Source organism: Sus scrofa, chromosome 16 (assembly GCF_054392235.1).
Source record: "Sus scrofa isolate SSC_HxYL_T2T_F1_AM1 chromosome 16, Sscrofa_HxYL_maternal_Yorkshire_Landrace_v2.0, whole genome shotgun sequence".
Taxonomy (NCBI): Eukaryota; Metazoa; Chordata; class Mammalia; order Artiodactyla; family Suidae; genus Sus; species Sus scrofa.
The window spans coordinates 33264309-33281231 of NC_139398.1; the positions used below are offsets into that span (position 1 = coordinate 33264309).

Genomic DNA, 16923 nt, shown 5'->3' on the forward strand with positions numbered 1-16923 from the left:
AAAGGAAAGGTAAACTTTCTCAACACAGGTAGTTTTACAACTTGGAGCAGGGCGTCTTCCTAAATCACGCTCCTCTCCTCCCAGAAGACCTGGACATAAGGGTGCCATTTATTTTCACCTCATATGCTTACATTTCAAAGAGAAGCTTCCTGGGTCCTTGAGAGAGACCGTTCCGGTTTCTAAAACCCACAGGAAGATTTTGAAAAGATTTACATCTCAAAGAGACAGAGAAGGAACTTGCAAAGACAAGTTTCCTAAAGTAAATACTCTAAGAAATGGGGGGTTCAGAAGCCTGGAGTTAGGAAGAAATCTGTCTGTAGTTTAGTCACACTGAGGGAATATGAACATTGTCTTAGCTCAGCTGTGTCTACGTGAGTATTTTCTCCTAAGAAAAAAGCAGTAAGGATAGAGTAAAAAATGTTACATTTCTGGTCTTGAACTGATCAGCTTTCAGGAGGCGTTACTGCAGAAAATGAGAGTATTTAGCTGACAATCACCAGAGCTAGCTTATAGTAGGTGTTCAATAAATCCTTGCTCAACAAAGTTCATCACCATAAGAAAATGTGGTATACATATACAATGGAGTACTACTCAGCCATAAAAAGAATGAAATAATGCCATTCACAACAACGTGGATGCAACTAGGGATTATCCTACTACATGAAGTAAGTCAGGAAGAGAAAGGCAAATACCATAGGATATCACTTATACGTGGAATCTCAAATAGGGCACAAATGAACCTATCTACACAACAGAAACAGACTCATAGACATGGAGAACAGACTTGTGGTTGCCAAGGGAGCAGGGAGAGGGAGTGGAATGGACTGAGAGTCTGGGGTTAGTAGATGCAAACTCTTACCTTTAAAATGGATGAGCAATGAGGTCCTACTGTGTAGCACAGGGAGCTATATCCAATTTCCTGGGATAGACCATGATTGAAAATCATGAATGTGTATTTATATGTATGTACGTATATGTGAGTGTGTGTGTGTGTGTGTGTATGTGTGTGTGTAACTGAGTCACTTCTTTGTATAGCAAAAATTGCAGGGGTGGGGTCAATGTATTTTCAGCCTTCAAAGGGGCAAGGCCCTGGTTGAGGGACAGGCTGGATCACAGGAGGCAGAGACCTGGGAGGCGGGAGCAGCCTCTTTAATTGCTAGCTCTGGGATCCGGGTGGGAGCTACAAAGCATGGGTTGTGCAGAGGGTCAAGGTGAGACACCCAGCAGCTTAAATCCACCTGGGTAACATCCTCAACATCAGTTTGGATAAGCAGAGATTCACCGCTGAAACGGGTGTGTCAAAAACCTTATGGTAGAAATCACTGAAATCCAATAGTGAAGGCAAAGGGATTAGAGAGTTTTCGTGAATCGTTCTCATTAGTCCAGGCAATATGGGCCTCTTTTGGAAACCATATAACTCTACACCGCATAGTACTGATATTTCAGGCCCTCACCCTGAGAAACAGAACCCACATGTACAACCAACTAGGAAAAAAGAGGGTAAAGAAAGGGCTGCAAACAAAGGCTAATATTTATGAAGTTCTTAATATTAAGTTCTTACTCTGTACTCATCAGGCACTGTTCTAAGGACTCTTCATGTACAACACATTAAAACCTCCCAGCAACCTTAGGCTGTAAATTCTATCAAATCCTCATTTGGGAGATGAGGAAACAGGTAAACACAGATGCAGTGGTTTACCCAGGGCCACACGCTAGTAAGTGGGAGAGCTGGGATTTGAACCAAGGAAGTTTAACCCCTGATCTGGGTTAGACTTAGATAAAACCCTAAGCTTTCTTTTCTTTTTTATTTTTTAAAGTTTTATTGAAGTATAGTTGATTTACAAGTTTGTGATAATTTCTGCTGTACAACAAAGTGATCCAGCTATACATGTACATATATCCATTCTCTTTCAGCTTCTTTTCCCACATAGATTATCACAGGATATTGGGTAGAGTTCTCTGTGCTATACAGCAGGTCCCCATTGGCCAATTATTCCATATAGCTCAGTGAGTATATGCCAATCCCAAACCCCAAGTCCAACCCTCCACCCCCCACCTGTCCCCTTTGGTAACCATTAGTTTTTCAAAGTCTCTGAGTCTGTTTCTGTTTTGCAGATAAGTTCATTTGTATCCTTTTTTTTGGATTCAACATTTAAGTGATAGCATATTATGTTTGTCTTTCACTGTCTAACTTCACTTAGTATGATCATTTCTAGGTCCATCCATATTGCTGTAAATGGCATTATTTCATTCTTTTTTATGGCTGAGTAGTACTTCATTGTATATACATATCACATCTTCTTTATCCATTCATCTGTCAATGACATTTAGGTCGCTTGCCTGTCTTGGCTGTTGTAAATAGTGCTACAATGAACATTGAGGTGCATATATCTTTTCAAATTATGGTTTTGTCAGGATAGATGCCCAGGAGTGGGATTTCTGGATCATATGGTAGTTCTATTTTTAATTTTTTTTTGAGGAACCTCCGTACTGTTTTCCATAGGGGTTGCACCAATTTACATTCCCACTGGCAGTGTAAGAGTGTTCTCTTTTCTCCACACCCTCTCTAGTATTTATTGTTTGTGGACTTTTTCATGATGGCCATTCTGGCTGGTGTAAGGTGGTACCTCAGAATAGTTTTGATTTGCATTTCTCTAATAATTAGTGATGTTGAGCATCTTTTCATGTGTTTTTCAGCCATCTGTTGTCTTCTTTAGAGAAGATGACCTGAGTTTTCATTTCATTGACCTGAGTTTTCTTTTCATTGCTCACATATAGAGCAGAAAAAGTCTTGTTCTGTACTGATTGACAGGATCCTATAAAAAAATGAAAGCTGTAAAGTACAGGAGAGTAGTAGATTTCAGTTTAATAAAGGGTTTGTGCCTAAATAAGTGGTCCCAAAGGGGATTCCACGGAACATCAGTCCTACAAGATGTTTCATAAAACAAAGACTTGAAACCAAAAGACTTTGTAAAACGCTACTCCCCTTCCCTCACCCTGGGAGACCAACAAGCATATTGATATATTAAGACATTAAGATGCTCTGCAATAAAGAAACTCTTTCAGTGTGTTAACCCAGCATTTCTGAAACTATTTGACTTTGCAAAGTTTTTGTCTGTTTTATCCCCACCGTGGTGCTCATTAACAGCCTACAGGACAAAGTTTCTACAAAATAAATTTCGTAAAATGCTATGCTAGATGATTTCTAAGATTTCTTTCAAAAGTGAGAATCTGTGATAAGAGAAACAGTAAGAAAGCATTATTTACTAGTTATAAATGTGAGCGGAATCTTGATCAATTCTGCTTATATGAGAGTACTGGATATATAGTGGCATCTTATTCATAGTTAGCTATACAATGAATCAAATTAGGTCCCCCCAAATAAATGAACATTTTACATAAAATCATATAACAGGGTTAGCCTAAGGTATAGATACCAGTACTGTCTCAAATACCAATTGTATAAAATAGGATGTAATAAACTTAATTATAATTAAAGAGTTCAGTTCTTTAAGTCAAGATAATTTTCTGACTTCTAAATATCTTTACCAAATAATGCAATGCCATGACTTGATGACTAATAACTTTTTATAGCCTCACAAACCTTCTCTTCAATTCCCCAAAGTTATTTATCAATACCCAATTTGTACAAATTGGGTTTATATTTGCATGCTACGTATTGTGAATGTGGTATTGTGCAGACTCTCTTGAGTATAGTTTGCAAGAATCATTTTCTCTCTACTGTTTTATCAAATCTAAACATGAAGTTGTAAATATGTATTATCAAGCTACATGATTAGTTCATATATGAATATTTAAGAGCTAGTTTGGTGTGTCTGCAGGGAGAGAGAAAAATGTTTCATTTTCCTAATCATTTCAAAATGCTAGTTTGAAAAGTTACCTAAACATATATCTGTGTTTAAAAGCCAAATGCTTAAAACATGTTTTATAATTTAAGACAATATATGATTGGTAATTTTATTTATAACACAGATTCAGATTAACCAAATGAATATTTTCCTGTTTCAGTCTTTTAGGTAGAAAAGTTTAGCTAAAGAATAGAATAGCTTTAGAGAATAGCTTTGCGGGAGCAATTTGGCGTACCCTTTTCCATATCAAAAACAAACCTATTGAGAAGTTCTCTTGTGGTGCAGCAGGTTAAGGAATAGATGTTGTCACTTCAGTGGCTTGGGTCATTGCTGTGGTGCCGGTTTGATCCCTGGCCCAGAAATTTCCACATGCTATAAACAACACCCCCCCAAAAAAAAAAGACAGAAAGCTCCAAATTTATTGAAACTGCCCTTGTCTTCTGTCATAGACTACCATGCACAGCAGACATTTATTTATTCCAAACTGAAAACATTATCAGTTTAAGACTATTCTTGATGTTTTATTAAGTAAATGGCAACATTAATTGTTTGATGAATATAGGGGTCTCTTCAATATCCTGGGTTATGTTCAGCACAGGGCTTTGAACACCAGCTCGGTTTTGTTCTTTTTAGAAAAGATGCTTTCTATAACTAACTGTCCTGGGATAGATCTGCATAAAAGCTTTCATCTTTAAAGCCTCAGATACTGGTTTAAGTAGCCCCACTAACTTAGGCAAAGGATGGAGGTCATGTTTCCTCCACCGGAGAGAACCACAGTTATGGCAACTGACCTGACACCTATTGGGAGAGCAGGTCACAGGGTCTCACTGTGCACGCATGTCATTGTTACTGCAAATGGAAGCAACCTGGCTGGTAGGGAGTCACTTACGAATAACTGATGCTCCTCTGTGCTTCTCTGTTTCCCTGAAGATGCCTACTGCAAAGCCAGCAAAGGGGTTTCGCTGTGAGCAGGGAGGAGTGATCTCCCTTCTTTTCAATGCTGAGCAAGAATAGAAACTGTGAAAAGAGAGCTCTTTATTTTCACTCTACCTCACCATTTGTTATTACATTACACAACTACATTACATAATCCCATAGGACCAAAACCTAGTCTTATTTTGTATTGCATTTTTTTGTATCTGTATTATGTATTTGTATGTATAATATTTTTTGTATCTCCCAAATCAACCAATGTGTTGCCTATGACAGAAGACACTCAAATGTTTGTTATTGTATTGGTTGATTGAGTATAGGACAGGAAAATTCCTGATGTCAAAATAATGAATAAGACAGTTCCTGTTGTGGCTCAGTGGTAATGAATCTTTCTAGTATCCATGAGGACGTGGGTTCAGTCCCTGGCCTCACTCAGTGGGTTAAGAATCCATGTTGCCGTGAGCTATGGTATAGGTCACAGACGCAGCTCGGATCCTGTGTTGCTGTGGCTGTGGTATAAATTGGCAGCTGCACCTCCAATTAGACTCTTAGGCTGGAAGCTTCCAAATGCCCCAAGTTTGGCCCTAAAAAGCAAAATAATAATAATAATAATAAAGAATAAGATACACCACTTCAGACATCATGTAATCTTCTGCCACAATATAAAGAGGCATGGAGGGGAGTTCCTGTGGTGGCACAGTGAAAATGAATTCAACTAGAAACCATGAGGTTGTGGGTTCGATCCCTGGCCTCACTCAGTGGGTTAAGGATCTGGTGTTGCTGGGATCTGTCGTGTAGATTGCAGATGCAGCTCAGATCTGGTGTTGCTGTGGCTCTGGCATAGGCCGGCAGCAACCATTAGACCCCTAGCCTGGGAATCTACATATGCTGAGGGTACAGCCCTAAAAAGACAAAAGACACAAGAAAAAAAAAAGGCATGGAAATGTCATCTTTTTATTAAGTGGAATCATGCTCAATAAGGACATAAAATGTAAACTTGCCAATTTTCTTTAGTTTTTATGAAATTTTAGACATATACTTGAGGCCAATTCTCTTTCTTAATTTCCAGAAAACTGATTTCAACCTAAATGTTTTAAAATAGTACTTACAGAGCTTATATGGAAAACATGTACAGATCAGCTTGTTCTTTTTTGAGTATTAACATTCCCATTTGCTATTAAAGGCAGAACTGAACCGTTTCCAAGACACAAAGAGACTCCTTCAAGATTATTACAGGGGAATGGAATGTAAAATCCCAACAGATGACACTAAGAGACTTACTCGCGTCCCATTGGTCCAACTGAATAATAAAGATACTCTGGAATTCCAGCTTAGGTAAGGCAGGCTATCATGTTGCATTGTAATTGGTCTGAACTTAAAGTTTTATGACTTTAAATTGAATACCACTAATAAAAACCACACTCCTGTATCTGCTAATCCAAAATCCACAAAAACCTCTAAAAACTAAAACTTTTTTTCTAATTTTGACTTAAGACAATTGATATGCATTATTTATCCCACTTATAGTGAATATTAACTCATTTTTGCTGCAGGAGATATAGTATGTTTTGTTATGGAGTTCTTCCAATAGACTGCTGGGGATCTCGGGGAATATACGCATATAGATTCTGAATTCTGAACATTTTTGACCACAAGAGTTTCTGACAAGGGATCATGACCCTCCATCACTTTTATGAAAGATCCCAAGCTGTTCTGTGTGTATGTGTGTGTTTGTGTGTGTGTGTGTGTGTGTGTGTATGACTTATATAAACGAAAATAGAAGGCGTTATGAATCTTCTTTTACAGGTCAGGAAATTGAGAAACCATAAAGACTCAGTCATATATGTTTATGACTTTGTGAAACTGAAACTTATTAATGGTCCAACATTAGATTCCCGCCAGCAAGAAAATAAACTTGGTGGTAAGGGTGGAAGAAAATTATATTTTTAGCCAAACACTCCCGTGCAAGACAAAAGTTTGTAAATAATTTTTAAAATTTTGTATTGAAGTATAGTTGATTTACAATGTCGTGCCAATTTCTTCTGTACAGGAAAGTGACCCAGAATGTGTATATATATATATGTATACATATATAAATACATTCCCTTTCTTATATTATCTTCCATCATGTTCTATCACAGGTGATGGGATATAGTTCCCTGTGCTATCCATATGTTCCCTCATTGCTTATCCATTCTAAATGTAATTGTTTGCATCTACTAACCCCAAACTACCAGTAAATCATTTCTTTTATAAACCCAATGGGTAGGGCAGGGGAGGGGCAAAACTCCAAACCTTGAGAAGCAATGACTAGATAGAAAATTATCTTTAAGAAATAGGGGGCAGGGGGAAGTGATGGTCACTCTTGTGATATGGTTCCCAAGGATAACACCTTTAAAGAGAGCAAAGAGTAAGAATTTTTAAAATAAAGTAATAAAATCTCAAATCCTTAAAAATTAAATGGACTAATTAAAAATAAATTAATAAGATAGAACCAAGAATTAAAGTGATATTTTTAGTGACCAGTAAGCAGGTCAGGAGAAAATGAGAAACCATAGATGTAAAGAAGGGGAAGAAAGAAAGACGTTAGATTTAAAATATTAATATACAGGCACTGAACCTTCAATTTAAATCTCCAAGGAGATGAGTTACATATTGTAGACTGAAAGTAGTGTACATACTTTATTTTAGTAGTTTGCTCAGTCAATGCAGCTAGCAGGAATTGCACAAATTAAATGTAAATAGGTGTTAGAGTCAGATAGATTCAGTTTCAATCCTCAGTCTATTATTTACTAGTTATATGTAAGTAATTTAAAATAGTGTATTTGTTTGGAAAAGCCACCCCAACTCTCTTAAGCTTTCCTTCCCTTATCTCTAAAGTAGGGTTGAGAAGATAACAGAAATGAAATCCTTCAAACATGTAGCTCCCCATCTGGGAGCCAGAAAGCTTGAGACTTAGTCCCAATAATTCTTAATAAGTGGTGACTATTGTATTATTGCATCATGTGACAACACACTGTCCTTACATACACTGTTTTAATTGTATCACATGTTCTTGTTTTGCTTGTTTTACATTCCCTTATTCCCAAAAAAAAAAAAGAAAGAAAAAAAAAAAAGGAATGAACACAGTTGGATTCCACAGTGATCTGAGGCCCATTTCTCTCTAGGCTTCTTCCAGCTGGTCCCGTCATGTCCCCGTCTGGACCATGTATGAGCAAGAAAACACAAGAAGGAAAGTCTGTACTCTCTTCTTGATACAAATACAAGAGAAATGTTTAACTCAGCAAACAGCTGAAAGAGAACTTTGGAATTAAACACAATACAAAATTCCCAAAGCATATGAACCATCAGAGCCATCAAAAGAGGCCAAGTTTCAATGTCTATAGCAGCAGTACATTCTGTTCTTAGCACAAAATCGCAAGTTGGGGATAATGGGAAGGCTATTCATGTTGGGTAGTGGAATGAAACAGGCAAAAGAACAGCCAGTTCTTATTTTCTGCAAAACAGTTCTGCACCAATCTCAACCTCGAATCACTGCAAACTCTCCTGGAACTCACAGCCAATCGATGCATCAGCCAACCAACCAATCAACCAATCTCTTTAACACGTATAGGGAGGCAAGCACAGTGTTAAGCATTTTCACACAGCTTATCTATTTTATTCTTCCAACAACTCAGTAATGATAATAATGATGGGATTCACTAATAATCAATAATTTGTAATAATGATAGTACTACAACTATCATTATTATACTTGTATTATTCCAGGAGGAATGGAGACTCAGAAAGTCAGGTGCCATACCCGAGTTCATACCTACCCATAGAGAGAGAGCTAGACCAGAATTTTCCCTAGTAAATGAATTCTAAACCCAGATTCCTTTTCTAAATGATACACCACCACTGCTGACATCCAAAGCAAGGTATTAGGAAATGCCTGCTGTCCCATGTTCAACATCTAGAGATGATCACACAGCCTTTACCTTAACCTATTAAGCACATGAATCTCAAGTATCTCAGTGACTGAGACTGAGCATTACTTACTTATTAAAACGCCAACTGTCCTTGTGGTCAGACGGATCCCGAGTAGTAAACCCTCAACACATTGCCTTAATAGGCACCGTGCACTGTCAGAAATCCAAGCACTGTAAGCACCAAAAAGCCAAGTTCAGAAAACCTCATCTGATGCTTCAAAACAAGGTCACACCAATTGTTTGCTGGGGTTCACAGCCAGATTACTGTGTCACCACTCTGTTCCCCAGCAACTTGAGTCTGCTAAGCCAAATGCTTGCTCCTTCTCAAGTTTCAGCAAAGGCATCTTGGAGCTCCTCTCTGCCCATTCCTTGCCCAGACTGAAAGCTCTTCCTACGTTCTGTCACTGAGCGGGATCCCGTTCCGCTCCGTGGATCTCTCCCTGCAGCTAGCTTCTGAGGTCCCAGGATCCTTCAGGGATAGAATATTCCCAGGGTCAGCTCTAAAATCTCTGCAAAGGAGCAGCCTTATAGTTGAGAGTAGGGGGAGAGAGAGCTTAACTCTCTGTTCCCACAGCACTTTACAAAACAGAAAACAGCCTTCATCATTCATACACGAGGCTGGGGAGGCCACTGGAGCTCTCCTTGCCTCTACAGGCCAGCTCCTGGCAGACCTCACATCTATCATACCCTCCTTATTAACTCTCTGCTCCTGGAAGCCAAGCACTGATCACCTGAAAGAAGTGATTCCTAGTTCTATTCGGTTTGCTTTTTCATGACATGTATTTCTTGTCAGAAGTTTGTGCCCTGGATACATTTCAAAATTGCATTTCTTCACAATTACCATTGTTTGATCCCCCTCTTCACAATGACTGAGAATTAAACCTAAACATTATGTTTTAGCATTGCTTGTCTCTAGTTCTCTCTTGTTCATAAGACTTTCTAGGCCATCAAACTTTGAATACAGACTTTTCATAGTCTTGTCTCCATGTGAAGAGTTCTTCCAAGAAAACTTTGAAAGTTGCAATTAAAGCAAGACAACAAAATTCACAAAGTAACATGGTCATAAAAATAGAATCCTGTTAAATCAAATCTTCAAATTTCCTTTTTTGTTTTGTTTTGTTTTCCCAAGGATTCCCCTAGTTCCTCGAAGGTCCATTTCTCCAGAGTCAGCTCTATCCAAACCCAAAATAAAAGCCCTGCTGAAGGGCAACATTGATTACTCACTAGAAAATGTCGAGTTGAACTTTGAGGCTGATGAGAAGGTGGTGATGGACACATGGCAGCAGGCTTCCTTAGCAGTATCTCACATGGTAAGCAATGCCTGTTACTACATTGCCTTTCAATAATACCCATTCATTAAACTCCAAAGTTGGTAATATGCTATGAGTAGAAAATGTACACAGTATTCACATCATAAATGTATACCTCCAAGAAGGTTTGGGGTTTTTGTTTTGGGGTTTTTTTTGTTGTTGTTGGGGTTTTTTTTGGTTTGTTTTTTTGGTTTTTTTTTGTTTTTTTTTGTTTTTTGTTTTTTTTTTTTTTTGAGATAGCAGGTAAAAGAGTTCACTGGAGTCAAGAAAGGAGTGAATCAATATTTGGATTATTTTCTCTGCAGGACCAGGGTTCCAAGTACAGGGCTCTGAAGGGCCAAGCAGGAAATGTCAGTCAAATGTAGGTCAAGAATAAGCAATGGGGAGAAATAGGGCTGTGGTCAAGTGATGTAGCACCCCTATCTAGAGAGGTATCTGCTTCTCCACCCTAGCCGACTCTGCCATTTAAGAATAGAGCCCAAGAATAGGGCCCAGGGAATTCCCGTCGTGGCTCAGCAGTTAATGTCCCCGACCAGTATCCATGAGATGTGGGTTCGATCCCTGGCCTCACTCAGTGGGTTAAGGATCTGGTGTTGCCATGAGCTGTGGTGCAGGTTACAGACACAGCTCGGATCTGGCGTTGCTGTGGCTGTGGTGTAGGTCATAGGCTACAGCTCTGATTTGACTCCTAGCCTGGGAATCCATGCGCCGTGAGTGAGACCCTAAAAAGACAAAAAAAAAAAAAAAAAAGAATGGGGCCCAGTATGACCACTTACTATTTTCTGTTCCTACTTGAGTTGGTTTCCATAACTTTTATTTTCTGTTTCTAATCAAATTTATTGTCATGCAGTTGCTTAAAATATCCTCTTATTTTTGTCTTAATATTTACAGTATATATTTGTTGCCCCCCTTTGCAGATTCTGATATTGAGTTTTGGTGCTTTTTGGCCTTCCTTACTTAGCTTAGCCAGAAGTTTATTCATCACATCTGTCATTTTACAGAACTAATTTTTTAAATTTTTTATTGAAGTATAATTGATTTACAATGTTGCACTAATTCTGCAGTTCAGCAAAGTGACCCAGTCATACATATATGTACATTCCCCCTCTTATCTTCATCAGGTTCTATCCCAAGAGACTGGCTATAGTTCCCTGTGCTGTACAGTAGGACCTCATTGCTTATCCATTCAAAAATTTTTATAGCGATTTTGATTTTTTCCATTATACCTAGTTTACAGTGTTCTATCAATTTTCTACTGTACAGCAAAGTGACCCAGTCACACATTCAGGTATACATTCTTTTTTCTCACATTATCATGCTCCATCACGAGTGACTAGATATAGTTCCCAGTGCTACACAGCAGGATGGCATTGCTTATCACTCATAGAACTAACTTTAAACCTCATTGATTTACTTTACTGTGGGATTTTCCCTTAATTTTTTTGGTTCCTGCTTATTTTCTCTGGGTTTCTTCTGTCATTCTTCTCTAGAGCTTTGAGATGGATGATAGTTTGTGAATTTCCAGTCTTTTTTAATATATACATTTGTTGCTATAAAGTTCCCTCTGTGACTTGCTTTAACTCCATCTCAGAAGTATTGAAATAATGTTACTTTCATTATCATCCACTTCAAAGCATTTTAGAAGTATATTTTTAATTTTCAAAATTGTATGGTGATTTTAAGCTTACTTATATTTTAATCAGAGATCACACTGTCATTGAATTGTTTATTTATTTATTTATTTATTTATTTATTTTTCCTTTTTAGGGCCACACTCACAGTATATGGAAGTTCCCAGGCTAGGGGTCGAATCGGAGCTGCAGGTGCTGGCCTACACCACAGCCACAGCAACCAGGATCTAAGTTGTGCCTGCAATCTACATCACAGCTCATGGCAATGCCAGATCCTTAACCCACTGAGAGAGGCCAGGGATGGAACCTGCGTCCTCAAATATACTAGTTGGATTTGCTTCCGCTGCACCGCAATGGGAACTCCTCATTGAAATTTTTTGAAATTTGCTCCATGGTAAATTTTGGAAATGTTTTCTGTGTGTTCTTAAAATACATATGCATTATATTTTATATTTTAACATTATAAATATATACTATTTTATGCATATAATCTAATTTATTATATATTTATACTTTAAAATATATAAAAATACATAAATCTTCTTTGTCCTCATGAAATTTCTCCTTGAATTGTTAAAAGAGGTATGATAAAATTACTGTGAGAGTGTATTTATTCATTTCTCTCTACAGTTTTATCAGCTTTTGCTTTTTGTATGTTTGAGGCCATGAAATTGAGTATAAACAAATTTTAAATTGTTAAATCTTTCTGGTGAATTGAACATTTTCTTATTATGGGATAATCTTTATCTATAATGCCTTTGGGGAATTATACTTTTAGATATCATTTATATATTATATATGTTTTAATACTTTCTATATCTTTTATTTCTTGCTCTTTTTCTCCCCCTTGTAAGTTTGGAAACAACACATTCCATTACTATTCTCTTAGTAACTACCCTAGGAATTACATCGTGAATTATTAAGTCATCAGAGTCTGAATATTATAGTCAATAATTCATGGTATTATTCCTAGAGTAACCATTAAGTGAATTAGTGGGTGTTACTTCCAAATTAATGTAAGAAAAAAATGAAATAATTTTAACTACTCAATCCAAAATAAGAAAAGAATAGGAAGACAGAAAAAGATTCATGTCGAGCAACAAAATAAAAGGCACAAAATAGGATGGTAGTTTTATACCCCAAATATATCTACATTAAATTTAAAAGGACAGAATAATCCAGATAAAGGAAAAGGATTGTTTCGTTAAAGCCTAGATGCTTATAAGCATACAGAGATGATTTTCCATTATTGGCCTGAGAGGAGAATGGGGTCGTGAGATGACCTCCAGTAGCCACCGTGGAATCCTGAACCCTTGACTTGAGCTCCAAATCTTAGCTGGCACCAACTTGTCAAACCCTCTTATAAACTGACTAGATATTGCTTTCTACACATTCCAAGGGCTTTGCCAATCTCAATGCCTTGGCTGAAGTCATTTTCCCTTCTTTTTTTTTTTTTTTTTTTTTTTTTGTCTTTTGTTGTTGTTGTTGTTGCTATTTCTTGGGCCGCTCCCGCGGCATATGGAGGTTCCCAGGCTAGGGGTTGAATCGGAGCTGTAGCCACCAGCCTACGCCAGAGCCACAGCAACGCGGGATCCGAGCCGCCTCTGCAACCTACACCACAGGTCACGGCAACGCCGGATCGTTAACCCACTGAGCAAGGGCAGGGACCGAACCCGCAACCTTATGGTTCCTAGTCGGATTCTTTAACCACTGCGCCACGACGGGAACTCCCATTTTCCCTTCTTAAAATCAGCTCCTCCTTCCAATTGCTTCAATCCTCTACTTTCTTCAAGTCTTCAGACCTAGTTCCTACCTGCCCGAAGCACTAGCCTTCCATGATGACGTGCACCTCCAATCCTCATAGCAGTTATTGTCTCTCCCACTCTTGGCTTTTAGTATCTAGGTTACCACTTCTACTTGTTATCTCATTAGCGTTTTCCTGAATACTTATTAGATTCTAAAATGTTTTGTATACAATGCACCTAGCATGATGCCCACATCTAACATAATACTGGGTCCTCAGTACATTGTTGAGATGCTGCTGCTACTGTACTGGTGACAGGGATGTTCATATCAATGGTGATGGCGATGGCAATGGCAATGAGGATCCCTACAGGGAATTCCCTCTGTGGTGCAGTGGGTTAAGGATCTGGTGTTGCCTTCGCTGCGGCGTGGGTCACAGATGGGTTCAATCCCTGGCCTAGCAACTTCTGTATGCTCTGGGTAGAGCTGGAAAACACACACACACACACAACTACTAAGCACCAGAGAGTAGGAAACCAGATCTAGAAGTTCTAAAAAAAAAAAAGAATTACTATTCTTACTCTTACTTGAACATAAACAGAATTTACCAGTCTTAGAAGTCCCATTAAAAAGTACCTGGGAAGGAAGTTCCCACTGTGGCTCAGAGATAACAAGCCCAACTAGTATCCATGAGGATGCGAGATCAATCCCTGGTCTCGCTCAGTGGGTTAAGGATCTGGCATTGCTGTGAGCTGTGGTGTAGGTCGCAGATGCTGTTTGTATCCTGCATTGATGTGGCTGTGGCGTAGGCCAGCAGCTGCAGCTCTGATTCGACCCCTAGCCTGGGAACCTCCATATGCCACAGATAGAGCCCTAAAAAGGCAAGAAAAAAAAATTACCTGGGGAAATGAGATTTTAAATATTAGATTATTAGAAAGAAACTATCATACAGCACAAGGGACATTGGCCACATCTCTTGATTAGGCAGTGTGATTTGAGGAAAATCACTCAACCTCTCTCGAGTCTTCAATACCTTATATGTAACAAGGGAGACATTCTACCTATCCTTCCTTCCTTGAATGGTTGAAAAGATCCAGTGAAATAGTACATATACAAGTTTTTAGAAACTAACTATAATAGATCTTTATGTTAAGAAATGTATTCAGGAGTTCCCATTGTGGCTCAGTGGCTAACGAATCCGACTAGGAACCGTGAGGTTTAGGGTTTGATCCCTGGCCTTGCTCAGTGGGTTCAGGACCCAGCATTGCTGTGAGCTGTGGTGTAGGTCACAGATTTGGCTCAGATCTGATGTTGCTGTGGCTGTGGTGTAGGCTGGCAGCTACAGCTCCGATTAGACCCCTGGCCTGGGAACCTCCATATGCTGTGGTGCGGCCCTAGAAAAGGCAAAAAGACAAAAAAAAAAAAAAAAAGAAATGTATCCAGAATTATATCACTTTGCTTGTAGACTTTTAAAAACCATTTAGAAAGCATAGGAGGAAGGATTATTTAGTAATTAATATTCCTAATAGTTACATTTGAATCCTGATTTTATGTTCCTGAATTGACTTTGATGTTACATGATCTTAGCGGAACTTTAAGTTTTACACGAGACAGGCCTGATTCAGGGAATGGTTACAGGGAGAACAGGACCAGCTGAGATCAGGGCAATTGAAACGAGAGCAGTTTAACATGAGCCGTTTTCTACACAGGCCTTTTACCAAGAGCTAGCCACTTCATGTGTTATGTCAGTTTTTAGCAAAACTTTCTTCTAATTAACAGGTTTGCAAAGATTTCACAGAAAACAAGTCCTGTTTAATACCCACAATGTCAAAACCTGATTTCTAGAGTTTCTTCAGCCTTACAAGCTAGGTTGCTGGGTGTACGGTGAATTATGTTAATTTTGGAAAGAGACTCAGAGACATTTGAGGGAAGTGGGCCAGAAAAGTGGAGGATAATAATTATCATCATCATCATCATCATCACAAGGTTGTTTACACCGGAGAAAAATCCAATTTTAAAGGAAATTGCTAACTTACTGTGCTTTCGCAGGAACAGATTAAAAAATGAATTGCTTGCAATTTAGGGGAGAATGTTAATAAGTCTGCTTTCAGCTTTACCGGGAATTTCAAAGTACAGCATATGCCATGAAATCCATTTTTATCAAAAGTGCACCTGGTAAACACACACACACACACACACACACACACACACGTGCACACGCGCGAAACTGGCTTGCTCTCTGAAACTTTTCTATATCCCTCCAAGGTCCTGCTGATACTGAAGCAGCTGTGGGTGAATTCTGTGGCACATGATTATTTTAAAAGAACATGGGCATTTCCTAGGTATCTTCTATGAGCCTAGCACAGATGCTAAAAGCTTTGCAGAAAACCAAGCAGCAGGGCTGGCTCAGCTCTCAGGAGCATGGTCTCCACTTGGAGATTGGTGATAAGACTTCATGCTCAGCTAAGTTAACCGCTGGCGACAGTGACATGCTAAGCCACGGGGTAGGAAGTGTGATAGGCTGGGGAGGGTGGGAATTGGCTGGTCCATCGCAGCCCCTCACCCCCAACACACTGCAAGCGTTTTTTTTTTTGTTTTTTTTTTTTTTTTTTTTTTGGCTTTTTAAGGAAGTTCCCAGGCTACGGGTCAAATCAGAGCTGTGGCTGCTGGCCTACACCACAGCCACAGCAACACAGGATCGAGCATCACCTGCAACCTGCACCACAGCTCACCACAACTCCGGATCCTTAACCCACTGAGCGAGGCCAGGGACCAAACCCACATCCTCATGGACACTAGTGGGATTCGTTACCACTGAGCCACAATGGGAACTCCCCTATTCACCTTTCTGTTCACCTCTATCCAACTTCCTCTTTCTCCTCCAGGCCCCTCATCTAGTTCTCCCCAGAAATAACCTCAGACTTGGACACAGTAAATGCTCTAATAAATAAATAACTGACCATGGACCTCCAATGCCTCACCAGTTGCCTGACTGAGATTTTAAGTTTTCAGCTATATGTAGCTACTCCCCCCATGGTGTGTTGTGTGTTTTCTTTCTTCCTTTGGAGAGTCTTCTCTCAGCCCTCCTTTCTCAGATTTATACCCCTACACACCCTTCGCCTCTTGCGACAGGGGGAGGGGAAGCTTGGCTTATTTCAGCAGGTCCAGCCTTTCTAACTGCAGGCCCAGCTGGAGCCCTAAGACTAGGTCTTCCTGCTGCCTGTAGCACAGAGGCAGCCTCACAGGCCAGATGGAGGGATCCCAGCAGCATGTCCCCCACTCCTGACCCCCATTCATCAGCTCTTGTGTAGTGACCACACAGCTAATCTCTCCTACCAGGAAACCTTTGAGAGTGAAAGGATGGGGTTGCTGAGATGGGGAGGACTTTCAGTTAAGAACCAGCAATGCATTTAGCTTGTGGGACAGGTCGTCCTCCTAAACACGGCACCTTCCTGGGGGGATGTTA

General features: G+C 39.3%; 1 protein-coding gene across 11 annotated transcripts in view; it reads left to right on the plus strand.

Moving 5' to 3' along the window:
* SPEF2 (sperm flagellar and cilia associated 2) overlaps positions 1-16923 on the plus strand; it is a 177962-nt gene that overhangs the window by 116082 nt on the left and 44957 nt on the right. For 10 of the 11 annotated variants that reach the window (XR_014830743.1, XR_014830745.1, XR_014830746.1 and 7 more), the window contains 2 exon segments: positions 5986-6137; positions 9903-10083. Coding sequence is in view for 6 of the 11 variants with exons in the window: in XM_085001637.1 (XP_084857763.1) it covers positions 5986-6137; positions 9903-10083 (333 nt within the window). In the remaining 5 variants the exon portion in view is untranslated. 11 annotated transcript variants of the gene reach the window in all.